The sequence below is a fragment of the Athene cunicularia genome (genome assembly GCF_003259725.1).
Source record: "Athene cunicularia isolate RWA chromosome 1 unlocalized genomic scaffold, athCun1 chr1_part1, whole genome shotgun sequence".
In the NCBI taxonomy this organism is placed as follows: Eukaryota; Metazoa; Chordata; class Aves; order Strigiformes; family Strigidae; genus Athene; species Athene cunicularia.
Genome location: NW_020799091.1, coordinates 127,282,861 through 127,309,775, shown reverse-complemented (window position 1 = coordinate 127,309,775; position 26,915 = coordinate 127,282,861). Strand labels below are relative to the sequence as shown.

The window sequence follows — 26,915 nt, the reverse complement described above, 5'->3', positions numbered from 1 at the left end:
TGAGGAAATAAGAAAAAAGGGATGTGATAAAAGGTGGTAAAATAATGACCATCAAAGAGACTGGAAGTCCCTCTTCTTTCAGCCTTTGTGACAGAGGATGAAAGCAGAAAGCTTTGAATTCAAAACTGATAAAGAGCAACCATTTTCACACAGTGAATAAGCAGGCCAAAGGACTGATGCCAGAGGAAGTCAGAGAGCACAAGATAACAGTGAGATTTAAAGACAGACCAGGCACACACCTGAGCAATGAGAACACCCAGGCTGGTAACAGGCAATGCTAAGAGTATTCCCTACAAGAGGAGAAAGTATCCCATTGTGTATGAGAAGAGAGAGCAAACCACTGCCAGGCACTGAGAGAATATGATAGGGTCCTGCTGAATACCTGATTGCCCCTTAGCCCCACTGGGCTAACCCACATTTTCTCTATCTCCAAAACATCTGGCAGAGAGAGGAGAATGAGACAGACAGATCATCCAACCTGAAGAAATTGCAGCATTATCATTTCCCTAGGAAGGTGCCTGGTATCAGCCTTATGTTGGTTCTGTTTCAGTATCTGAAATTGCATGGGACAGATGAAGAAGACAAGTCTAGCTTGCACCTCTGCTGCATTTCTCTCGGACTTGGTGGAGAAATGGGTATCATTTTCAGTAAAATGCATGGCTAGCTGAGTAGATAAAGAGCTGTGGAGTCCAGACATTTTCCCCAGTGTGGGCTAGTTGGGACTTTTGGGTGCTGCTCCACTGAGAATCTCTGAGTCTGAGGATCTCCGAGTGCATTCAGTACCTGTGTGCCTGTTGTGGTGGGAAGGTGAGAGCCACACAGCAAGAAGGCCTCTTCATCTGCCTGCTGAAATGACAAAGATCTGGCCTGGTAGGGAAGCCCTCTACTCAAGTCAAGGGAATCTTCCACCCTAAATTTTGAGGGCTTAATTTTTGTACCACTACCTCCTTGAGCAGCCATAGCCCGGTGACTCATATGGGAGAAGCTATGCATGACTCCCTTTACTAGCAAGGCTTTCTACTGGGGTGGCATGCAATGTCTGTTGAAAAGCAGTAAAACCGTCCTCCATGGCTGTTCGGAGAGGAGGTGAAGAGCATTCTCTGACTACATGAAACCTAATCACATCGAGGGTCTTGACAGATGGGACCTGGTGGACTCATGATTACATTACTAAGTACATCCTTAGCAGGAAGACAGTGGCAGAGAGCCCTAACATCAGTTGAAGATCTATCAGGAAAATGTGAGTACTAAAGGAATAAATGAATGAATGAACAGGGACAGCCAGACAGGAGAAAAAAAAAAAGGCTCTGAAGAACAGCTAAAAGGAGAGACTGAACCTGTGATTCTTTCTTCTCTAGTGGCACTTAATTTCCCTTTCCCCACTGTGAAAATGTCAGAAATGAACAGGCAACTTCAGTTAAACAGAACTGAAAGAAAAAGAGAAGGCAGCAAAGTCCTTAGAAGCTGCTTCACACAGGCAGAAGTACACCTGGTGCCATCAATAGGCGCTATCCTCCACAAGCACACGCAGGGGCCAGCAGGTTTTTTTGTCAGACGGATTTATTTTAGGTTGCAAAATTACTTTCTAATAAAATAAAATGCTCAAAATGTGTAACATGTGCAGTCCTCTGTGGGACCCCCTCTGCCACTGAACGAGTGCAAGGGCAGGGCAGTACAGGGGGAGGGAGAAGAAAGTCCGCAGCGGGGAGAGAACACCATCGGGCTGCAGGGGAGAAGGGTTCCAGATGTCTCCTGCATCTAAGTGTCCCACCGGTGGAAGGCTGTGAGAGAGGCCATGAAGGAGGGGCAAAGGGTGGGAGAGAGAAGTGGCACTGAAGCAGACAGTAGCTACTGGCTCAAATACTCCCAATAGCTCCGAAGCATCTGTGCTGCCTGGCACCTTACTGCAGCGGTGAGTCTTGCCTGTTTTGCAGCTTCCAGCCCCTCTGCAGGTGCAGAGCTCCCACAGCCTCCTGCTATGTACATCTCATCCCTAGCACCTCCTGAGAGTTCTGCATGGTGCCCATCCCTCTGCAGTGTGGCACACAGAGTTTCGTCCTCCCATGCAGACTGGGCCCGGTGCCCCTGCTCCCATCAGCACTCAGTTTGCTGGATCTTCTCTTTTGAGTTTTTCTCCAACTCCTTCTTCGCCACAGTGACTGCAACCATCTCTGCCAGCGCTGGGAAGGCAGGAGGCTGTGCCTGAAAGGGAAGAAAGGGGCAATATCAGGCATGTGAGGGAGACTGAATGGCACAAGTCTGGACTTCTCCCCACCGTGGAAGATATGGTCCTACTGCTTGCAGCCATGAGGCTCCCAACCCCTCCAGGGAAGAGCCTCAGTCCCATGCTCTGAGACCTGCAGTTTCTTCTGGGGAAGGCTGGTTCAACACTATTCTCTGTGGTGTCATGGGCATAACAAAGGCAGGACATGCTTAAGAGAGAGCAAAAAATGAACTGGGCAATGGTCAGGCCATTGTCAGGTTCAGTGGTGTGACAGATTTTACAAAAACTTTTCAGAGAGAATAATTAAAGGCATGAAGATTTGTGCAAAACAAGATGAGAACAAATTAAAGACAGAACTGCTTTCACATCTTGCTTTAACAAGTGATTCTCTAGACAGTGGAAAAGAGGTAGATCTCAGGGCTCCTGATAACAGTAAAGAATATGGTGACACACAAATAATCAGTAAAGCAAGAAAGATGAGATTGGTAAAAGAATGGCACAGTAGGCGTGATCTCAGCTAAGAGGGTGACAAATGATAAGCACAAGTCTTCAAAGATCAGTTGTGGGACCAATCATTAATGGCACAGAGTGTGAAAGTGCTAATGAGTTACGTAGCTGATGAAGTTGAGGATCCTCTTTTGGAAGAAAGATAATACAAATGTCACCCAAGATCCAGCTATTTTAGGAGAATGGAGCAGTGAACTGACAGGGTGAATGAAATGTAACAGTACCAACTGCACATTGGTAGGCTCAGGGGAACGCAAACAGGAATTCCTAATGTGTGGGCCCATCAGGAGAGACTGGTCAGCAGCCAGTGTTCAACCAGTGCAAGAAGAGTGAATGTAATCTCAGAGAATGCCAACAGGAAAAGGGAGAGAACAAGAGAAGAGCTAATATCTTTGCTCAAGGCACCTCATCGGCACTCTCACCAAGGATGAGCCCACCGGGGAGACTGCGGAGAAGGGCATGAGGACCTGTGCTGCAACAGAAGAGCTTTGCTTGCTTGGCAAAGCAAGGCGGTGAGGGCATGTACAAATGCTTTGATCTCCTGGCTGGATTAGAACTGTTTGAGCTAAAGGCTGGACACCCAGCTACCCTATTTCCTGCTAGCTGAGGCGTTACAGTTACACTGTTAAAGGGGTTCCTGTCCAAGGTTTTGGGCCAGAAAGGGTGGTTCTGACTGGACTTGCACAGTCTAGAGAGTCACTCAGAAACTGTAGGTTTCTGCATCATCTTATCCTTCACCATCAGTGCTAATTAAGGACTGATGATGAAGAACCAGTCACAAGTCGGTCTAGTCCTACCCACAGTGTTTTTTTAAAAACACCCATCTTGCTTTTGTTCTGATACTGCCTGTCTTGAGCCTCCAGCCACTAGGTTTTGCTAAGAATTTGCATCAGTGCTGTCACATCCTTCATCTTCAGCTCAAGGCAGGTTCAAGGCACCCAGCTCTTTCACCAGGGAAAACTCCCAACCTGAGATCACCCTGAGCCCTGACCCCTTCTGCACTGGAAGGGGATTTTCACTGTGAGCCCTTTCCAAGAAGCTAAGTAGAAGGCAGCTACATCACAGCTACTCACGAAAGGTGTGTCTTGTTGGCAAAAGGTAACCCTGAAGGAAGAATTTGCCATGTAATTCATTTGCAGAGAAACAGTATGAACACTGCAGAGAAATGGTCTGACTTGTTTGCACAGTTTGTTTCAGTGGCATGCTGGGGAGGGATCAGTCCTGGCCTGGTTTCTGGGATCATAAGGGCAAGGCAGAGTTTTCAGAAGGTGAGAGATCCTGGAACAAGGTGAGCAAACGAAGGGCAATAAGCTGCCAGAAGAAGACAGCCGAGGTGTGAGGGCTGAGCCAGCAGAACTGCATTGAGATCAGCGTCTGGGGACCAGGAGACATTTGTATGGAACAGGAGACTGTTACATCAAAGCATCCAGGTAAGGAATAAGAGCGAGGACACCTACGAAAGCTTGGAAATTATCCCTCCTCTTACAGCATGGCTTGATCTCTGGGAGAATAAACAAGAAACTCTTCAAGGCTGAGCTGTGATTGTCTCCTAGGGGGCTTTACCCCTCCTTAGAAGTGTCTGACCTGCCCCCAGACAAATACCACAGTTAGGCAGACCTGCTGATGCCAGGGTACAGCTTTCACTACATGTACATGACAGCAAGCTGCCTGAGCCCCATTCTTCCTCTGGCTGCTGTGCCCCTGAGACATTTCACTGCTGTCTCTAGGGTACCGTGGGGAAGGTCAAATAAAGGTGGATGTACAGGAAAAATAACAGAAATGGTATGATGGGCACTTACCCTTTTTTTTAGGGCCAGAGCCAGAACACAGACCGTAAGCAGGAGGAAAAGGGTGAGTGTGAGCCCAAAAGTCGCCTGTCCACTGAAGATGATGGGCGGGCTGGAAATCTGTGCACCTGTGAGGAGGAACCATGGTTAAGAACAAGGGGAAGGTCAAGTTTGCACTGGATCAAGGCTGGGATTGCACAAAGAAAGGCAAACTGGGAAAGGGTGAAGGGAACTGGAAGGAGCAACAGGAGGAACTGGTGAGAGCTAAGACAGGATGACAACAAGATGGGATCTGAGCAGTCAAAGGGGTGAAGGGTGGTGAGGCTGGAAGAGGAAAGGGAATTGAATAGGGTGAGAAGAAGGGATCAGTTATAGATCCATGGGACACGGTACCTGTGATCTGCAGCCCATACTCCACTGCTCCCAGTCTGCCTTCTGGGCCATGTACACTGCACTCCCATGTGCCCGTATCCTTTTGTGACACATGGGGAATTTCCAAAGTAGGGCCCATGTGGGGTCTCTGGCCCTCCATGTTATGGGAGGCAGCCACAGCCAGCTTGCTGTTAGTAGGGGATGAGTTGAGGTGCTTCCACTGGAAATGTTCATGTCCCCGGGGATGTGTGAGGCTGCAGATGAGCAGCAAGCGAGATCCCTCAGAAACTGGTCCTTGGATGCTTGGAGTCACTACAGCACAGGAAAAAAATTACTCTCAGAAAAGGCTACAGGCAGATCCACATCTCCTTCTCATCCCTCCTTCTTCTATTACAATCCTCCTTTATTGCTTTCTCTAATTTATTTTATCTTCCACTGTCTTAAGAAGAGTAAGCTACCCAGGAAAACCCCTGCTTTCAGCAGAGTCCAGGGCAGTGCAATGCCCTGAATAGAGACCTTGTTTCCCACCCTGGGAGCAGGAGCAACTCACGCTCACTGCACTGATGTTTATCTGATGTTTATCTGCAAGCAGTGGGGGACTCCAAAAGGGTGATGCACCTCCTTGTGTCTCCTCTCACCTGTAACCACTGCCAAGGTCACGTCCCTGCTGATTGTCTTGCTGCCAACAGAGACAGTACAGCGGTACTGCCCTGCATCATCTGTCCCCACCACAGGGAGACGAAGGTGGAAGCTTCTGCTACTCGAATTCTGGGAGATGCCCCTGTCTTGCAAGTGTCCTCCTGCGGGGCGGCTCCAGTGGGCTGTCACCACATTGATCCCAAGGGCACTGGGAAGGTAGCTCAGGGTGCACAGTAGATCAGCTGCAGAGCCAGCTGCAGCATAGACCACAGGGTTGGTTGGGCCATCAAAACCTGAGCCAGAGAGAGAAGACAGCGTTGGGTGGTGGTTGGAAAGAGTTCTGCAGGGAGGTGACTGGCTTGGGAAGCGAGGACAGGGTGGGAGCTGGGGAGCTGGAGCCACTGGAGTTGGTCAGTCACACTAAAGGGAGCAATTTGGGGATGCTTGAGTAGCAACACGAGGCTGAGCTCACCTAGAATTTGCAGGTTGTATGTGGCAGAAATGATCTCATTATCAGAGTATATGAGCTGGCAGCGCCAGGAGCCAGCATCACTCATGGCAGTATGGAGGATAGAGAGAGCCCCATGCGAGGAACAGAAGGACCCAGAGGTGGGGACTGAGCGCCCGTTGTGGAACCAGCGAGTCTCCACGAGTCTGGCCCGGTGGCTAGAGTTGCAGCTCAACAAGAGCGGCTCATTTTCTACTGCAGGGCTGGGTGGACTGAGGGTTACTGCAAGAAAAAGAAAGTGGTGGGTGTGTGTGTGTGAAACCTAAGATCACAGGGGGACTACCAAACCATCCCTTTGTGCCCTTCCTGTCCCAGCTTTGTCCCTCAGGCAGTCTTCTCTCCAGAGCTGAGAGAAGACAGCAGGAAGCTGTGCACTTTCAGGGGGCTGCTGCCTGTACAACAACCTGCCCTGGCAAACACATCATCCCCACCCCGTCCCACCCTTACCACCTCCCCAGACCTAAAATCAACATTCTCTAGGGTTTCCATCTTCTCCTACCTGTAATTACCCCCAGCTCGACCTGGCAGATCTGGACCTCCATGTTGTATGTCACCTGTGCCTCATACAGCCCGGCATCCTCGCTCCAGACCGGGTCGATTTGCAGGGAGAAATTGCCTTGGCGTAAGGCAGAGTCCTGGACTGACACTCGGGCCCTCATGGGCAGCGCTGTCTTCCGGAGGCCCGAGTACCCCACCTCCAGCACCATGTGTGGCTCCTGGTGGGCACTGGGAGTGGGACAAGTGAGCAGTTTGGGCTGGAGGCAAAGGTGAGATCAAGGGATGGGGGGGAAGGAAGGAGGGAATGTGGGGAAGGAGAAAGGGTGCTTAAAGTGTCTCTCTCCCACCCTCCCCAGTTCCCCAACAAGGACACAGATCTGTCCTGGCCTTGGCATACCTTCCCCCATGCCGCTTCCACAGCACAGATGTCTTGTCAGGCTGATGCTTCCAGCTCTTCCCCATCTTTCTGGGGCTCAGGTGGCAAGGCAGCATGGCTGAACTCCCTGCTCTGGCCCACACTTTCTGCTCCTCTGCTACTCCTGGTAGGATGAGGCCAGCTGTAACGAGACAGAGGGTTGAGCAAAGGGTGGGGCTTATAGAGCAGAGGGCAATATCTGCCCATCTTCAGTGGGGTTAGAAGGGCACAAATTCTCCCTTTCAGACCTGACAGGGACCAGCTAACACCCAGTCTCATTTTACTGAGCTACTCTGCCCTCCCTGATATGTTCAGCCCCTCTTACCATTGAAAGACAGCAGAGTGAAGGTGAGGAACAGCACCAGGGACACTGGCCTCATGGTGGCATCCAGGAGAGGTGAGGGGCTGCGTCTTCTCGCTTGGGTCTGAGCTTGATCAGTCCAGAGCTTGAAGAGATCAGCAGAAATGAGGTGTGGGCAAAGAAGATGTTAGAGTGAGGGATGAGCCAAGGTGGGTCGGCTGGACATGCTTGCCCTCATGCAGTCTCTCTGATCAGAGTATTTTCCTAGATGCCCTTATATCGCAGGTGGGCAGCTAATTTCCTCGTATCACTAAGAAGATGCGTCATGACAGAGAAACCAGTATAATTCTGAGGCACGTGAAGGCAGAGCTGAAGCCAGTGAGAGAGGAGGGAGGGACCAGAGACACCACTCTAAGCATCTTTTAGTGGAAATTCTTTGGGTCGCTGTTGTTTTTCTCACAAGTTTCGCTACTACATAGACAGTGGAAAAAGTGTAGAAGACACTTCCCAGCAAGTGCCCTTCATGTTTTTCTTTCATCTCTTACCTTTTTTGGTTTGATCTTTCTGTCTTTTACAGTTTCTCTTTAATTTTTTCAGGGCTTTTGAGAACATGTTGGACATTTTTCTTCTTTTCTTTTCTTTTCTTTTCTTTTCTTTTCTTTTCTTTTCTTTTCTTTTCTTTTCTTTTCTTTTCTTTTCTTTCTTTTCTTTTCTTTTCTTTTCTTTTCTTTTCTTTTCTTTTCTTTTCTTTTCTTTTCTTTTCTTTTCTTTTCTTTTCTTTTCTTTTCTTTCCCTTCTTTAATACTTCAAATGTGCTGACTTCTGGGCTTTTTCTCACTGGCCAGCTCACAGGCAGCATGATGAAAGGCTCCAACCAGGGCACATGTCAACCATCAATCCAGAGTCTGGGGGGAATACAGGACAAAGATGAGGTGGTCCGAGGAGACAGAGAGGAGCATCCAGGAGAAGTAACCAGTACTGAAAAGAGGGGCTGCATGCTGTGGCATTGCAAGGGGTGTGAGGAAAAGATCCTCCTTCTCCAGCAGTGCTGGGGAAAACCCACCCGAGCTTGGGTGCTGAGGGGGCTCATCCTAGCCCCTGTGTAGCTGCTGAACTTTGAATACGGCAATACATTTCCATCCGTGTGCCTCATTCTGGGGCCCCTTTTGCCTCAGAGAACCCCCACTGCTGTGGCTCATACTTTCCAATAACCCACTGGCTCTGACTCTTTTGGACTTAATCAGCCCTTCATGATTGGTGTCAGACACCCAAGCCCCTCTGCGGCTCATCCCCTGATGGCAGGGCTGGGGCTTTTCCTGGGGGTGAGGGAAGGGAGGTGACTCAGAGCAGCTGCTTCTTCACTGTGGAAGAATCCTTGCTCACTCTCTAGTTTTTCTCAGCTGGGTTGGTGAAGGTAGAAGATAAAAGAGAGCAAGTGGTACGCCTCGCTTTGGCAGCTCCCTGTTCTGGTGACAGCTCTTGTCTCTTTTATCACACATGGCTCTTCAGCCTCCTAAGGAGTGGGATCAGTGTATGGGAACCTGGTGCAACCTCCTGTCCCTCGACGTCCCTGGGGGACTGCTTTGTAGTGGTCCTTTGTGCCCTCTGTGTTACACAGTCATGGGATCACATGAGAGAGGAAGAGAGGAGAGAAGATGGGGGAGAACTTGTGACAGCTGGTAGGAGGTGTTTTTTCCTCCTGTTCAAGAAAAACAGTTTGTGGTGCCCAGTCCAAGTAGAAAACATCAACCTCTCTTTCCCCTGAATCAGCAGTGCGAGAATGGTGTGAGTGTGTGGGTGAAGATAAGAAGGGAGATGGAACTGTGGTGTGGAGACACGTACGACTCCTCAGCCTTGCATCACCTACTCCCCCTCCCCTGGCTTCACCCAAGGGACGTGCCAAGCTCGCTGGTCTCCCCCTCCTGCATTCAGCATTCAGCAGGGGCACCCTGGCACTATTTCTCTCTAGTCACCAAAACTACCTTTAACTGAATCTGTGCTCTAGGAAGTGCTTGTTTCTTGTAAGACCCAGCACAGGAGAGAGACGTATCCCCATCCGCCCCACCCCAGCGGCAGTCAAGAGGGGGTGATGTGACAGGAGGTGTCTGGGCACTGGGGGACATCTGGGGCGAGGGGTTATTACGCCGAGTGAGCATGTTGTGAAATGAAAGTTTTGGAGGCACTGTTTTACTCAGCACCAGGCTATCTTTAGCGAAGAAAGACACCTATGACGTTTTTCTCTAATGACCCATTTTAAATGCTGACTCCCTTGAATGGCATTTTCATCATCTCCCAGAACAGGACCTCGCCACAGAAATAACAGTGACTGAAGCAAGGTCAGCATGGGGGCATCTTCTCAGAACCACCTGTGTGCATCCCTGAGGCAGAGCCGCTGACAGGGATGTGTGGGACTCTGGCAGAGCCATGGGGAATGAGGTAGGCTATGACAACAGTAGCCCAGGACAGGGATACAGAAGCCCATCTCACTAAATACTCCTTTGTCCATGTTAGGCATTAGCTAGCTTCAGCCAAGGTTCCAGATTTACCCGCAGCACTCACCCTGCACACAACCTTAATACATTGCTTTTCTTGTCTCTCTTGGCATGTCTTACGGGTGCAAACTACGCTTACCAAGAAAAATAGGAATAGAAAACACTATTCTGCAGTATCATTGAGTTAGTCTTGCTGAAGAAATTTTCCATTGCGTTTCCAGATTTCTGTGATACCATGTTTTTCTCAAAGTGTTTCCGCTTTCATGTTCTGGTCCTTGCAGCATCAAGTCTGAAGCTAGTCACAATCTTCTGCTTTATGCTGGCTTTTTGAGGGGCTTCATGATTTATTTGCAGACTTTAACCAACCTTAGAAATTGTGCTGTGACTTGAAGACTGGGTTATCAGCCGTGCAACTTCAGATGGTATGGGTGTTCCTGAGATAGAGTGCTCACCAAAATGACCTCATGTAAATATCCTGATTGCTGTTTGCCCAGAACTAAAGCAAACATAACAAGCAAAAAGAAGTTACTAATAAGAGATAACTCATAACTTTGTAGCAAGGGACTGTAAACAGAAAGCAGCCACGCCTGGGGAGGCAAAAGGGAAGGTCTGGCAGGGGACGTAGTGTGAGCAAAAACTGCCGGGCAGGGTGGTACTCGACAGGTACCACGGTTTTCAGGGGTCAGACTGGGATTAACTGAGAGGCTTCTGGCACTGACTGGGGAGCTCAGGGAGCTAAAAGAGATCTAAATTCAGCTCCAGAGGGGAAGTAGTGGAAATGCCCTTCCCTGGGCATGCAGAACAGAGGCAGTGGTTCGCAAGTCAACACGTTCTGGCTGCAGAGGGGCCAAGCATCAGAATACTAAACCAGAAAATGCTGGTGCCCATGGCTTGGCAGGCTTTGAGTGAGATGCACAATGTGGAAGTGTGTTGAAATAGGCACCCCTGAGGAAGAGGGATGCAAGCCACTCTTCCCCCACAAAGGGCTGTGATGGTTTCTGCCAAGGTGCCAACCTCAGATACATTCTGTATATGAAATTGCTCAGCTTCTCTAAGTCCAGGGTGGGTACCAAACATGCTTCCTTTCTCGTGGGAGGAAGCGGCTGCTCCAGACTTCTGTCCCTCTGTGATGCCTGGAAGCAGCATGTTATCTTCCCAGGGCCAGGGTATGCCACGCATCAAAGAGTGGTCTTGGAGGAGGGACCCATTAATCTGAGGTGACGCATCCCAAAAAGGGGTGAGGAGAAGAGGATTAGAAAAGAAAAAGTTAATGTGTCCCAATAGATCTAAGAAAAAAACAAAATGTGCCTCTGCAGAAGTGCTAGCAGGAAGGAGAGTGGCTGCCTGCCTGACATTTATTGGGAAGCTCTTCTAAAAAGGTCTTTTTTATAGGATTTGCTGAATGGGCAGGGCCTGAGTCACCACAGGTCTCTGATGTGGAGCTGAGTTGAGTCTAGCGGTGGTCTGCTTCCCCAGATCACATGGGAACACCTTTAGGAAAGCATAGCTTTATGAAGTCTTAGGACAAATCTGCAGCCTCTTTCTTTATGGTGCTAGAAGGTGAGTGACCTTTGTATGACAATCCTCAGCAGATAGCTGAATATCCCAGAGAAACCTGAATTAGAAAGTCAGGAACAACACTGGGGGGTGCTGACTGAAGCTGTGGGCCGCATTTCTGCTAAAAAACCCACAGTGATTTAATCACTGAAGAGAATCTGCAGCATTCATGGGCATTTTTGGCAGCTAGCATCTTGTATCTGGCCAGCATTAGCTGGAGAGAAGTGTGTAACTGTTCTCTTTCAAAAGGCTTCCAGATCCCTCGTGGTGAGGAGACGCAATGCTGCAGGACGCTCTTTGGACATCCACAGCTACCTGTGGAGATGGTGGTGGATATTCGGTACCTCAGCCAATACGTTGTTAAGTGGTGTCTTTGATGCTGCAGGATGTCTTTGATACTGCAGCCTCTGTATTTTGCAACACAAAGGGTGAGGTGGATCAACAACAAAAATCCATGCAGCACGCTAGGTTACATTTTGACTTGGTTCTCATTGCAGTGTTCATGCCATGCTTTTAATCCACTGGAAAAATATGCAATAGCCCAAACATCCCAGGGCTGCAGTGAGTTTTCTCAAGAGCAAAGAGGTACCCAGGAGCCCAATGCATGCAAGGGATGGGAGAAGCATGTCAGCTGTGAGGAGGAAGCTCACAGTGACCTGACACTGAGGTGAAGGAGTCGGGCACTGACCCGTTGTGCCACGTGTTGCTGAGTGACTGCAGCAGTAGCAGAATGATCTTAGAAGATTCCTGCGGCAGGCAGAGGAAGCAAGCAGCCGATTCAATGTGAATGCTAGAGCAAGCTTCAACTGTATTGAAAGAAATCACACCTTATATAAGCACTCTACAATAATCATGCATACTACTCACACATCTATTGGATACATGTAAAAAGGCTACATTATAATATGCCCCTTGGGGCATTTCAGGTATGCATAAACATCTTCCCTCTTCTGAACCTGTTTTACTCCCAGAGCTGTTTTTCTATCACCCCCAAGGTCATAATGTATCTCAGTTTCTCTCTGTGTTAAAATAACAGTCCTTTGTTAGCATAACTGTACCCTGGGTTTTTTCCTCTGTTTACCTCAGGTGGCTGTGACCAGCTCCTGCAGGGAGCTATGGCCTTGCTCTCTGCAAGCCGTTCTCCAACAGATTCCCTTGATTCAGGATGGGCTGAAAGGATCTGAGCAGTGCTCTGGTAAGAGCTGAAATTTGGTCTGAGAGTGGGACTCTCAAAACGTGTTTTTTCCAGGGGTAGATGAGAAAAAAAGTCTGGCCATCCACAGGATCCTTGGACCACAGAAGGCTGGAAGCTCCAGTGCTGACAGCAGAGCTGGATGACCAACTAGCACTGGACATCAGGGGTAGTCCAGAAAGCGGCTGGGAACTGGCAGAAATGGCCAGCAAACAAGAACTCTGAGAGAGCTGCCAGCACCAAGACTGTTGGTAAGAGTGGTGTCAGGACAGGCTGGGAATATGATGCTGGATGTGTAGTGAAACCAGGGCTCCCAGATTCCCCCAACAGATTATACGCAAGCCCCTTCTTAGGTGTGGCTGCCTCGGTTTGCCAGTCTCTTGACAATTTTGCAAGGAGACTGTCTGACTGCTTTTCCAGAGAGATGTTTTGGCCTGGGGATCTCCAGAACCCATGTGGTTTGTGTCTGCTGGTGTAAGACCTTCCAACATCTGATCTGGGGGAATACTGGTGGTGTCCTGGATGCCAAGAGACAGATAGGCTGATCCATATATGCCAGGCTCAGATCCCCATTGCTGCTGTTACTCTCAATTGACAATACAGCGAGTAGCCCCTCAGAGAAAAACTGCCACAGAAGGATGTGCCTTCTGCTCATGGGGCTGGAATCTTCTCTCTGTCTGACTTGTAGCAGCAGCGTGGGTCCCTCTGGCACAAAAGAGGCACCTTGGACTTGTTTCAGATGCTGGGGGATAAGCATTGCACAGGGCACAGAGGACTTCAGCTCTAGGCTTAGTAGCATGTGTCCTCAGGAACTGTGAAAAAGTAGATCTGGTCCATGTGCTGTGTTTTCACAGTGCATCATGCAGGAGAACATAAATCTTATGGTACATTGGAGCTCTTAGAAGCTACAGACAAATAGATATTAATAAAGAACATGTTCTTTCTTAGTGAGAAAGCTAGGTATAAAAAAGTAGAGGGTAACTAAAGGAGCATGTGATGCTATGAAAAATCATTTGCAGAAGAATACAATCTCTGGGAAGGTTCATGTGGACAATGGCACAGCAAGGAAGGGGGACAGCAGTGCTCCAGAATACTCCTGAAGAGAATAAAGTCTCTGATTTGGTAAACCCCAACCACTTTGCTTTTAACAAAAATTGCTACGAGGGAGATGGTGCATTTTTAAACTGAAAGGGCTCATTGTGAATCAAAATGGATTTATTCTTTATAGTTTAGTTTTCAGCTGGATCAATTCTCTGATGCTCATCAGTGTTGACAAAAGAGAGGCAGCAGGAGAGATGAAAGGGAAGATGGGATTGCCCCTTTCTGCAACACTATGCATTTGTGATGGATTAGCATCATTGTGTGACAGACTACAATTCAGACTGTGGTGGCAGCTGAGCTGTTTTTTCAATTTTCTCTCCATTTGGCACCTCATGGCAGGTAACAGCCTGCATCATTTTGTAAGATAGCTTCTACTGCCCCACTAAGTAAAAATGCAAAATCAAACCAACCTACTTGTTAGTCACAGCATCACAGAAAGGTTCATGTGAGAAGGGTGACTCTCAAGCTAGACTGGGTTGCTCAGGGCCTGTCTCAGGCAAATTCTGAACACCTCCAACTGTGGAGATTCTCCAGCCTCTCTAAAAACCTGTTCCACTGTTGAAATACCCTCACAGGAGAGACTTTTCCTTGTGTCCCATTTGTTGCAAACTGTGAGCCTTGCCTTGTACCCTTTCTCTGTGCCCCTCTGAGAGAGGGGATCTTCTCTCTAACCCACGCTGGGCAGTAGCAGGCAGCAGTTAGCTGCCCCCACTTCTTCAGGCCAGACAAATGCCCCCTGTCATGTGTCATGTCCTCCACCCCACAACCATCTTACGGATTTCTGCTGGACTTTCTCCAGTGTGTCAACATCCTACAGTATTGCAGATGTGGCTTTTCATACGCCGTGAAGATGGGATTAATCACTGCTTGCTGTGTTCTTGCTAACAAAGCCTGACATTTGGCTAGCCTTCAGCACTGCAAAGAGACCCTGCTGGCTCTGGAAGCACTGCCATCCTCGCCACAACTGAAAGACAACCGGCTATCACGGCACATACAACAGGCTTTGTTGGTGTAAGGGCTGGCTCTTATTTACTTTCAAAGGGGACTGGGACCAAAGAAATGGAACTACACTTCTGTGTAAAGGGGCTTTAAAATTCCCAAGAAAGGGTGGGACCTCCTGTGTCACGATGAGGGCTGGGAGAGTTCTGGGTTCCAAAGATGGAGATCCAACAAACTAAATACTAGCAGGTTCTGCCAGGAGTCAGTCACTCGAGTGCAATTAAGACCACGTTGGGAAAACGTGGGTTTAAGCTCAATTTCTTTGGTTTGGTGATGTTTATAATTTTTCCTGGTTCTAAGAAGGTTCTGTTTGCAGATGTCAGGTCCTGTTCTCCAGGCAGTGAACAGGCCACGCTGAGCAGCGCTCTCTCCATTGTAACAGGTTTCTCTGCCAGGTATTTCTCAGAAAGCCACAAAAGACCAGAGCACCCTCTCTAGCTGTACGGTGTGTGTGAGACCAGAAGATAAAGCAGTTAATTCTTTTGTGTCCTGTGTAAATACTTCAGAGTCTTTGCTGATGAGATGAAAACATCCTAGAAATTCAGACTCTGAGCTTCCAGTGCTAGCCTGCCACATGATTTGTTCAATATCCAACTGCTTTCTGATGTCCATGGCTGTCTTATGCTGCCAAAATGTGGTTAGGAGGGCTTCACAGCTCTGCAGGTGTGTCTGTCTCTCCTGGCATGGTGCATACTTTGTATTTGTCAAGGTTAATGGGAAGCAACTGCCTCCTAAGACCCCTGGTAAAATCACACTTAGAATTAAAACATAAGGTTATATCTTGAGGAACAAAGTATGTGGATCACACTTCCAGAACAGAATACAGTATCCTGGGAAGACAAGACTCCAGGGAGGGAGGTACATGATAACATGCTGTATAAAATGGGATAAAAGAGTGAACAGATTGTGTTACCTCTGTTTACAGCACAAGCTACTGGAACATGTCCATGATTCAAAAACAGGATGTGGAAAAATGGAAAAGGATTTAGAAGAATGGTACAAAAAAAACCTGACTTGGGGCCTGAGATTTTGCTTTCAAATGTACAGAACTTGAGGTGTTTGATGTGTTTTGCCTAATCCAAAGGAAACAGTGGTGAGTTCAGGCAGCAATTTTTACTGCAAACAAAGGGAAATTCATTTTATGTGTCATAAAGATGGTAAAATTATTGTTAGAGGATGCTGTGGAGACCAGGTGTATAAATTAGTTCAAATAGGGATTGGCTAATTTGTGGAGGATCAGTTCCTCACTGGCTTTTCAATATGACAGCCTGGCTATGACTGCCAGCTCAGGATGTCCTTACTCCTGTTTACAGGAAGCTTCTGTATGATACCTTAACTCTCAGTGCCTTTCCTTAGGGATCTTGTATTGGCCATAGCAGAGCACTAGGCTAGAGAGACCATTGGTACCACCATTTTTACATTCACAATCTATCTTTGATATTTTCTTCCCATGAGGAGAAGATGTGAAAAATAAGTAGGTTCTCTACTCCAGTGGAGGAGCATAAGGATGACCAGTGGTTCAACATTAAAACCAAAATCTGGCTGGAAATGAGATACATGTTTTTCACAGCAAGGCTCTGACACAGGGAAGAACTCTTGTGGTGGCCCCTTCACCACCTGCCAACTGTTCACATGAAAAGTGGTCGGTAGCATCCTCTTGCTCAGCGCTAGGATATGAGGCTCTCTTCAAGAAGCTGATCACCATCATGAGAATAAAACACTGTCTATTCATAATTCCCCAGGCTTTTCCATCACTCACAGCCCTGACTGGAGGGCTTCCCTGAGTGCATGTGGGCCCTTTTTAAGACTTAGGAAAAAAGCCAGCTGGTCTTGCTCTGCAAGGAAACTCCAGCTCAGGACTGGGAAACAGCAGAGGAGCATGGCTGCTGAGCTGAGGCACATAATCCACAAGGAAAAGGAAGGTAAAGAGTTCTGGACTCGGGCTGAGGTGGTAGTGGCATGTGGCTGTGGGGTTTAGCAGGGACCTGCTGTTTTATCCCTAGCTACAGGTGGTCAGAAGGCTCATTTGTTCCAGACATGAAGGAGATACAGGGCTTTATCTTTTTTTTCTTTTTTTTTAAAAAAAATTATTACTATCTTTGTCTTCTGTGTGTTGTTATAAGGTCAAAATAAAAGTCACTCTGAAAGACTGGCAGCCTCCAAGGTTCTCTGTGCCTCCTGTCTGAACTGTAAGACCAGACCAGTTTGTGCAGAGGAGGAAATACAGACAAAATGGTCCAGTCATGAGCCAAAGTAAAGTTCAGAAGCCTTAATAATGGAAAATGAGGCTATAGACAAAATACTGGCTCAAAAGTAGTTACTTAAAAGAAAAAAAAAAAAAAAACCACCACCCAAGACTAACAGCGTTTCCTGCCTTGGTCTGTGAAAAACAAATGTTTGGTGTAAATATGAAAAACAGAGAACTCCTCAAAGCAAAGGGGCATGCTCATTGAAGGGTCAGAAGATTACCTGGAAACCTTCTTAGGTGCTTAAGAGTGGTATTCCACCTTACAGCTGCTCTCATGAGGAAACTGATTCAAGAGACTTTCCCAACTTTGCCGCCTTGTCTCAGTGCCACTGGGAATGACTGCCTCTGGCTTCACACTCACCTCCCCATGCACAATTTGTGATAATATGGCCGTTCATGGGGCTGTAAGCCAGAGCAATGTAAACATTAGGTTTAAAAAGAGGAGGAGAAAAAAAGGTGAGTGTGTAATTAGAACAGGGAATAACTCGACTTCCACGGCAGGTTTCTACAGCAGCTGCTCTAGCACAACTGAGTGGATGAGAAACTGTGCTGAGGAGTGAAAAGGACAGAAAACTTTTAAAATGCCATTGCTGTCATGTAGAATTACACTCTGGATGACGAGCTGATATCTGTAAATGGCTCTGGGAGACGTGGACAATCCAAGCGATGTCCTAAACCCAGCTGACAGTGCAGCACTGACAGATTTTAAGATATCATACTTGGGGCAGCTGCAGTTGGTTGCTCTGGGACTTGTGGACCTGCCAGCTAAACCCAGAAGTTTGTTTTCGCAAGAAAATTCTGCAACTGTCAACCCTAAAACAGGTTATTGAGAAAGTTGCAGTGATCTCAGGTACTGGCTCTGCTGCTGGTTCTTGACAGCCAACTGGAGTTGTAGACAGGGAGAAAAACGGGCCCTTAACTTCATAAGGGGGAACAGTCAAACTCCAAGACCCTACCTAGGGGATCAAATAAGGGAGGGAAGCTCCTGGGAAAGGGTTCAGAATCAGCTACAGGTGAGAAGAATGTAAGTAAGGGGTGTGAACGTGCCTTTCTAGTGGAGGTCCCCTAGACCTGCCTTGGACACTCTAGGCAAAGGACTGTTTCTCCTGGAAGCCAGAGAGACACTCATGTGTGTGCAAATCAACCTGTGGGCAGCAACCAGGACAAATCTGATGCTGACTGACCACATAGGGCCTTCTCAGTTCTCCAGGTTTGAGTTAGGCCTCTAATAACACTGGTAGTGTGATCAGAGCCGTCCTGGTTCCCCTGAGAGACAGCTCACAGCATGCTCCGTGCCCGGCATTTTGGGTACAGAGACACTCAGATGGAGATAGCTCACAGTATTTCAGTCGAGTATTTACAGACATTGTAAATTCTGTTGCCACCAGGGGCCCCTTGAGGCAGGAAAGCTGTAGAGCCTGGCTTAAAGGACTCCAGTAATTCCTCTCCCAGTAATAAATCTTATAGAGAGGATCAGGAAAAGCAATATAAGGTGCACCCACCAAGCTGAAAGAGTTATCAGTTTGAGCTACATTTGGTTGTGCTGCTTATTTTCCCAGAGAGGTGCCCTTTTTCAGCACAAGCAGAGGTCTTGAAAGAATAGATCAGGGCTTAGCCTTTGTGTCCCAGGTAACGCAGAAGGACTGGGTCCTGCTGGGGTCTTCAGTGATGAGAGCACATACAGCACTGAGATATTCTGGTGTGTAGCAATTAGAACACCGCAGATGTCACCACTATATCCCAGTTCCACGGCTGCAGTGTTCCTTCTTGTCCTCAGTCTGGTATCCCATCAGCCATTCGTAAGCTTTTCACCCTTGGTAGTAAAAGTAAAAGCAGCACTGGGGAATACTGGGCCACATATAGGAATCCTGCCACAGATGGAAGCCCTTAAGTAAGGATTTGATCTGGAAACCCTTTAAAACACAGAAAAACTGAGGTGGAACAAGATCTGCTCCCAGCAAGAAGCTACAGTTAACACAGTGCAGTTAACATAGCAGTGCTGTGCAAGAACACTTATTTCTACAGCTATGAAAAGGGATTCACAGACCCTGAAGCGGTTTGTATTTTCTTTAGTTACAAGCAAAACCTCATGACTCATTTGAATTACAGGCTGGTTTTCCTAAACTTCTCTACTGAATCTTCTGTGAAATTTACCTTGTGGAAAATGGGCAAATTCCCAGATCAGATCTGGGCCCATATCTACCATGCTGGAAGCACCGTAGGTTTGTTGGAGCCATATATGACAGCATGAGCTGTTTTCAAGGCAGGATCTGACATAGGAAAAAATTTAGAAGTACCATTTAAGAACTGTCCTTCACACAGGAAAACAGCAACTAGCTCTAAGTTGGAATTTCTGGTAGGTTTACGGACAAGCCTAAGAGAGCACTACCTGTGTTCATGCTTGTGGAAGTGCTGTTCAGCAAAGACCCTTTTGTGAAGTCATTTGGATGTGCAACAACAGGAAAGCTGCCGAAGGACATTGCTGAAGGATGCTTCAGGTAAGGGCCTTTGAAAATTTTCATTAAAAATTATGCAGCCTAATAAATGCATCCTAAAATTGTGGGCTAATTGCTGTAAAACCTGGGAAAGTCTCTACCTGACCTGTCACAGAGGTATTGGCAGACACAGGTAATCACAGAGCTCTGGAAGCTGACTATTTTTGCTACATGTTACAGTCTTTACTGGTTTTAGGATCTTCCACCCTGAATGCATGAAGTCCCAGTAACATTTTGGACTTAAGGACAAGATTCTTCATTGCAGGACATGTGGCCAAACACCCTGCTGACATTATGACACCGCTTCACGGATTAAATTATTAAACTGAGAATAAAGCATCTTGAACTCCACTAGGACACTGAAAAATTTCAGCTAGACTTGTTCAGACAAAGTGTGTAAGATACATGGTAGAGAATAGGAACAATAAATGTCACTATAAAAAATGCTGGAGATCTGCAGAATGTGCAGCTCCTACAGCCCCTCGATAACAAGCAGCATCAGCCAGATATCACCCACAGCACATACAGGGGTCACATACTCTTCGGTTCTCTTTAAGGGGTGATTTGCAGCAAGTCACACCATCATCTGCCATAGCCTGCCTGCACAGGTACATCTGACAAGGTGAAGCTTGTCTGCTCTGATATCCCAGTCCTCCAAAGCTTAGCTAAGCTTAGATCTACTGTCATGCACAGATACTTCCATCTGGGATTCAGGCTTCCTGAACAGCCTGAGATGGGAAAGCACCCTCTTCTGTGTCTGACAGAAAATGCCTCCCACAAGAGTGAAGCTGTACCTGATGGCACCACACTTGTCCCATAAGCCATCTTGTGTGGCTGAGACCCTTGAATACTAACACCATAGATCTCTCCTCACCCCTGTGACTGTCCGTGTTTTGCTAAAACCATAAGAGCTCACCAGGAAACAAACCCCAAACTCACCCACTGATATGCAGCACTCCAGTCCTGTCCATCTGCAATATGTTCCCAGTCTGAGCCCACACATGTAAACACAGACTTCTTCCCTGAGAAAACACACAGACTGGATCAGCCATGAGCGTGTCTAACTTTGACTCCACTCTTGAAATGAGGGAGAGAGGTGGGAGGGAAAAGTACACGGGCCTCTTAAGTATCTGGGAAGGCAAGTTGTTTCAATTTCCCATATGGCATACGGGAAGAGGCTGCGCAATGCGTCTCCAACCAGAGGCCTAAAGAAGCCCCTCATCCCAGAGGAAGGGGTGGAGAAGTAATTCATCTTCACTTTTTTTTTAAGCTAATATGACGGGGTGATTGTGGACTTTCCTGAATCAAGAAGAGTTTTCTTCCTAGACCAGCAGTGGCTGGAAGGTTCACTTTTTCCAAGTTTGAAGGAGAGTTCACGATTCTGCCTGTGTGATGGTTTTGATTATGCTGGTCTTGTTTAATTTATTGTCTTAAAACTTGTGTGAAAGACCAAAGAGGTTGAGAGCAGAGGGGACCATTTGCCTAAGGGGAGAAATGAGGAGGTGACAGCTGTAAGACACAGAGAACATTCATTCCTGGGCTCAAGAGTTCAAAGTATCTTCAGACTCAGCTTAAACTTTCCATCACAGGTCTCTATTTTTACAAATATCACAGAAATATGTAGATGGGAAGGGACCTCTGGAGATCTCTAACCCAACCCCCTTGGTTGCAGCAGAGCTGACTACAAGGCTAGGTCAGGTTGCTCTGCTTAACCAGAAGCATTAACTGGTTTTATTTAAACAACATGGAGTTCAGCTGCCTCCTCTCACGCTTGCTGCCTGCAGCTCACCACCGCAGCCAGAGCTGTCCTCCTCAGGAGGCTGCACCTGCACAGTTACCCAACAAGGAGCAGCTTGCACCCCACCAGTGGGTGCAGGTTCTGCACCCCCCACAACAGCCACAGCTTCAGATGACAAGCTTGCCACCTCGATAGGTCTGGGTGCCAGCTGTCCAGTGATCCCCACTGAGGAGCAAAGGTTCACTTGCTCTTCTGAGCTAGGACAGGATGCAGCTAACACCTAGTAGGCTTCTTCTACCTCTTTGCTGCACCAGTGTCTGCATTTGCTTTTCTAAATCACACAAAAGGGCCCTTGGAAGCAGAAATTGTCAGTCTAGAGGGAAGTCTAGCAGAGCCTGTGAGAGCATGATTGCACCACCTCCACAATTCTCTCAAAGCAAGCAGCCCCGGAAGGAGGATGAGAGAGAAGGAAATCTCCGGTGCCTCTCAGCTGGCAGGACCAGAGCTGCTAGAAGATTGGAGAGGGTGCCATCAGAAGCAAGGAAGGGACAGTTGAGGGAGTTCTGCTGATGAAGGTCACAGATGGTCACAGGAATCAAATTAGATGAGCGGAGAATTAGCACAGAGCCCAGAAAGGTGTATAAGGGCCCCTATCATTACTTCTGAGGAATCACTGTGAAGATGGACTTTATTCTTAGCTTGATGACACTGGCATGACACAATTGATCTCACTGTAGCTGAAAAACCACCAAAGCAGATATTCTTCCAACTACTTCTCTATCTGTAGCTATATCTTCTAACTATCCATAGATGATGACAAAGGTGTTAAAAAAACCTGAATAAGATGGAAGAACTAGTAGAAGTTGTGGGGTCAAGGGGTCCATAAAGACATGAGGAACCTGCCTGGCACTTCCCTCTGTCCAGCAGTGTTTCCCTCAGAGGAAATGAGGGATGGCTGCTCATCATTGCTGTTGCTGGCCTAACAATGAGGTGCTGCCTCACTTCCTTCTGGGTGGCTGGATAGAGCCAGAGGCACTGGTGTTATATCCACATAGAAAGCAGAGATGGAGTTCTCTCTCCACAACTTCTCATTGGCAAGTACATTCTTCAACACTCATAATGAGGCACTGCTGCAGTGGTGGGGAAGAAGCATGAAAGCTGTAATCAGCCTCTGCAGAGATTGTATCATCCACGGATCCATCTTCAGGACCGAATAGTAAAAGGTGACTGGTCAGCAGAAAGTTTGAGGGAGTCCTGAGGACTTGCTCCAATGTGAAAGCATCTTGAACAGAGACTAGAATCCATAATTTTTTTAAATGGAGTAGCAGTAGGAATCCAAAAGCGCAGCCAGAAGGTACATGCAGGTTGGAGCAGCATGTTGATCACAGTGCTCAAGGCAGATGGGAGCCAGGAGGGGCGTTGCAAAGTCAATCGCAGGGAGCAGCTACCTGCTTTAGAAATGCTGTTCATGGAGGGAAGGCACCCTAATTGTCTGTGGCTCCCGCTGCTGAGGGAGATCTGTGGAGTGCGATAGGGCTGCAAGGAATGTGGCTGAGGCTGATCCTGGGCAGCAGAGAGAGGCCATGGTGGCAACAGCCATGCTGCCAAGGCCCCTGAACGCAGAGCCCAGCACAGGGCTCCAGCTGGAGATGGGGATGTAACTGGAACAGAAATGCCTGTTTGAACCATACCCATCCCTGCTGGAGGAGAAGGGCCCAAATCCCCTCCCTGACAACAAGCTGGGAAGGAGGGAAGGGGCAGGAGCACCTGGTCTGTCATGGCCCTTGGGCTGAGATGGCTCCAGACGCAGCAGAGGCTCCACCACCTCATGGGTGCTGGGGGAGCAGTGCACCTGCACACTGCAGTGCAGAGATCCCACTGGGCAAGCACAGGCCCCCAGAGATGTTCATAGGTGGGAAGGGGCTTGGCAGCAGCTGTGCCCTTTGCACCATGCTTGTGCCCCCCACGCTCCGGGGCCAGGCTTGTAGCCAAACACAGACATTTGGAGAAAATGACAGTTAACGCTTTGCCCCTCTAGAGACAAGCAACTGTTTGCACTCCCAGTATCTGATCTGTTGCTGCAGTTGGACAAGCACAAAGCCACTGATGCTCAGACAAAAGTTGGTATTATTTACAGCTGTCGGTCTCAACAGCTCATTGCGCGATTGCCAAAGTACAAGTTTAAAAAGGAAGAACCGCTAGCAGCAGCTTGAAAGGTCTGCAAAGATAAAAAGACAAATGCTTGACAGATCTCTCCCAGACAGCTGGTAGGACAAAGAACTGAAGCTTTTGACTCTGAAAACACTCCCCTATGGCTGCGACTGACACTGGGCAAGTCACGCCTGAAGCTGGCCAGGGCAGGGAGGCTGTAGGGCAGCGTGGGGTCAGAGCAGCCTGTGGCCACGTCCAGCAGCTGCGCTGGGGCTGGGTTGCAGTTTCAAGAGTTTCATGATAACCCTGAAGCTTTATCTGACGTCTGTGCTGTGCCCTCGCTGCAACTGCCTGGCAGAGGGAGGGAGCGGGACCCCAGCACAACAGCCGTTCAGGTGACTCGCACGGGCCTCTTACCTAACTTAGCCCCGCTCTGTACCTGCTGCTGCTCCAGCCACCCCATCTTTCTGCAAACCACCTCCTACTCATCCAGTCAGCACATAACCCAGAATGTACAGATACAGCTATCCACACAAGCTGTTTTAAATATTTTTAAACACTTTTATTTACAGTGCTAGTTGAAAACAATATATATATTTATATCTATCATCCTTGTGATATCTGTGCCATAGAAAATGCTGTGGCTATACTGCCTTTAATTTACAAAAAATGGTCACAAGAAAACCTGGAGGGAAGAAATGGAAATCAAAGTTTGGTCCCCAATTGTTTCTCTTGATTTGTTTTAAAAACAATCTCCAAATGAAAAAAAAAAAAAAAAACAAAAACCAGGCAGTTCAGATGAAATTCATATATAAAACCAACCCTTATCATCTGAAAAATTCACGAGGGCCAGCTTGTGGTCATGTAAACTTAAAAAGCTTAATAATTCTGTCTTCATGTGTGGTTTAATAGAACCATTATTTGCTTGTAATATTCTTTTTCTTTGTCAGGGTTTGGTGGGAAAGCAGATGAGAGGAGGCCTAGGACTGGAAAACACACCATGAGATCTGTGCCCGCAGCCTCCTGGGCTCAGGGCAGACATCTGACAGTGGATCTGGGGAGCAGAAGCTGTCAAGAATCTCAGTCATACTAGTGACAAAAAAAAAAAAAAAAAAAAAAAAAAAAAAGAGAGCAAGTGAGAAGGGAAGGAGAGGTGCTTGCCACGTGAGGAGCCTGGCAATGTTATGCAGGGGACCCCAAGAAATGATGAGATTCTTGAGGGAAGAGGATCATTTTTAAGTGGGGCACAGCTGAAGGGATGTGGGGGACTGGAATAATTTCAGCTGGGGAATGACACAGATGAGCTAGGTCTTCGGGTGAGAAGGAAACTGCAGTCTTCCCTGTTGGAGAGCATTTCTGATCTTTCCTCATCTGAGATTGTGTGAAGCCAGAGGTTAATGGACAGTGCAAGCACAGGCTGGAATGGCGGAGGAGAAGAGATGGACGGAACAGAGGAGATGGGAGGGAAGGACTCAAGCTGAAGACCCATTTTCTGTCTTCTGTCTCTTTGGATCCACTTCATCCTATGTAGGACATAGAGAAGAAAAAAAAGGGGGGTTGCCATCAGTCACCGCACCAAGGCACATCATTTCTCCACAAAGTTCTTACTGCTGCTCTTTCCTCCACATGGAAATGTGTACCCCACCCTAAATCCACTCCTTAAAAAGGATCTTTGAGCGTCCGGCACAAACGTTCTGTTGACGGCCACGGTTAAGACATGAACAGCTCCATTTAGAGAGAAACCCACACTGTTATTTTTGGGAGGTATAAGAAGCCCAGGCTCGCATCACTTCAGACAGACCCCAAGATCCACCTGTACAAGCCCAGAAGCTGCAGGTGCTAGAAGGGTCATCGCCCAGCACAATCACAAGCACCTTGACTCTTAAGCACACTGACTGCTAGCGGAAGGACTGGCATCCTACAAGGAGTCTATGGGGGTTAATTTGCCACATCAGATTTGTTTAACCATCTGCTGCTGAAGCCGTGACACCCAAGGGCAATTTGAGATGCTCCTCAGCAGCCCCCACATGTATCTGATCAGCACACAGAAGGTAACCCGGTTCCTTCTTGCTGACATTACTCTCACACTATCACTCACCTCTTCCTCCTCTGCAGATCGTTTTTCTGCATGACCATCCTGCTCTTGCCCATTCTCATCTCCTTCTAAGCACAACCAAGAGAGGAAATCGCGGGTTAACTGAAGTAGCATTTAAGGGAATGTAATCTCACAGTCAGAGAAGGAATTTCCGTCCATGATCCACAGACTGATTGCTCCCATCCTCCTTACACCAACTGTTCCTACCTTCATCCTCATCACCACCTTCTTCTTCATCCACATCATCAGGATTCTCTTCCTCATCCTCTTCTGCTCCATTTTCCTCATCCTGAATGAAATAAAGTGGTCAGAGCAGAAATTGGCGTCAGGATGACATTTGCTGCAAGTGCAATAATCTTCACAGCTCCAGCCACTTCAGACTCCAGCCTCAGGTGTGCATCAGGTGAGTGACCTTGGCACTGTTACTCAGACACAGCTATTCCCACTGTCCCTCCTCCCAGACAGCCCTTCTTGACAAAGCCAATCTTTCCAGTCCCTCCCCACTGATATGAACCTCCTTGACTTCCACAAGCTTACATCCCAACAAACTGCTGCCATCCCAACAATCAGAACACCTCTCTGGTTGCAGGCTAATGACTTAGCCTATGCTCCTAGTTACACCTGCTTCCAGATCCCTTCTAACCTTCATCAATCTGTGCATTTCATCACTGTTCCTCCCCCCACCTTTTTCAACTTACACTCCTTATGCAACTCAGGACACTTCAGTGGGCACAGGAGCAGGTCTCCTGTGCCATCTTAACTCCTACTTGCTCTTGACTCCATTCCTTTCTTTCAACTTTTATCTTCTTGCTGGGCTGCTCTGACTATGCCAAGTCCTTCAAGGCTCATTCTCCACAATTATCCTGTAGCCTGCTCTTCATTTGCCCCTCTCCCTTACGATCTCCTTTGGCCTGCCCCCTTTCTTAATCTCCCATATTGTCTTCATATTCATTACCCACAGCGAGCCAGGCTAACCGCCTCTTAAAAAAACCTCCCCGACGCCACTAAATCTGTCTGTCAGAAGGGCCTCACCTCTACAATCTCCTTCTTCTTTTCTTTGTGGACCACTTTCTCCTCCATTTTTTCCTTCTTTTCTTTCATTTCCTATACGAGAGATGAAAAAAACCCCAAACATTCCGGTGGTCAGTGGCGAGAAAATAAAAAGATGGGGATGCTTAAACAAAGAGGGTTTTAGAGGAAACGGAGGATAACGGTGAGGAGGGAAAACATATTGGGCATTAAATCTGCCCGCCCTGACAAAGAAAAAGCAGCGAAAACGCGTCAGAGCCACTTTCAGACCACACACATGCGGAAACCAGAAATACGGAAGAGTTTAATGTTTTTTTTTTATGGTGTTTTTTCTAAAAGAAAAAAACCAAAACAAAACAAAAAAACCCACCACAAACAAAAAACCCTCCCTGTCCGTCGGGTCGAGGCGTTTCCGGCCTTCGCCTGCCCTCCCCTTCCCCGCGGGCCCGCGCTTTGCGTCCACACAACTTTTCCGCCCGCCCCCATTGCCGTTAACCCATTTCCTTAACGGCGCCGCCGTCGCCACCCGCGCGGACGGGAGACCCGACGGCACGAACCACCCCACCC

The 26,915-nt window shown here is 47.8% G+C and overlaps 1 protein-coding gene across 1 annotated transcript; it reads right to left on the bottom strand.

Annotated features, from left to right (window-relative positions):
* Nucleotides 1–2,094: 2,094 nt before the first annotated feature.
* On the bottom strand, nt 2,095–7,357 carry LAG3 (lymphocyte activating 3). The gene is made up of 8 exons (XM_026856261.1): nt 7,276–7,357; nt 6,933–7,092; nt 6,537–6,763; nt 6,002–6,259; nt 5,529–5,822; nt 4,912–5,202; nt 4,531–4,646; nt 2,095–2,202 (listed from the first exon to the last, which is right to left on the bottom strand). The coding sequence occupies exons 1-8, from the start codon at nt 7,328–7,330 to the stop codon at nt 2,095–2,097; spliced, it is 1,509 nt and encodes a 502-aa protein (XP_026712062.1). The 5' UTR covers nt 7,331–7,357.
* Nucleotides 7,358–26,915: the final 19,558 nt, after the last annotated feature.

Excerpts from the sequence above, each read along its gene's own strand:
- LAG3 (XM_026856261.1), bottom strand. The coding sequence starts at position 7,330 with ATGAGGCCAGTGTCCCTGGTGCTGTTCCTCACCTTCACTCTGCTGTCT. Across the intron at positions 5,823-6,001 it reads ATACAACCTGCAAATTCTAG|GTTTTGATGGCCCAACCAAC; the intron begins GTGAGCTCAGCC and ends TCTCTGGCTCAG. Across the intron at positions 2,203-4,530 it reads CTCTGGCCCTAAAAAAAAGG|GCACAGCCTCCTGCCTTCCC; the intron begins GTAAGTGCCCAT and ends CTTCCCTTTCAG.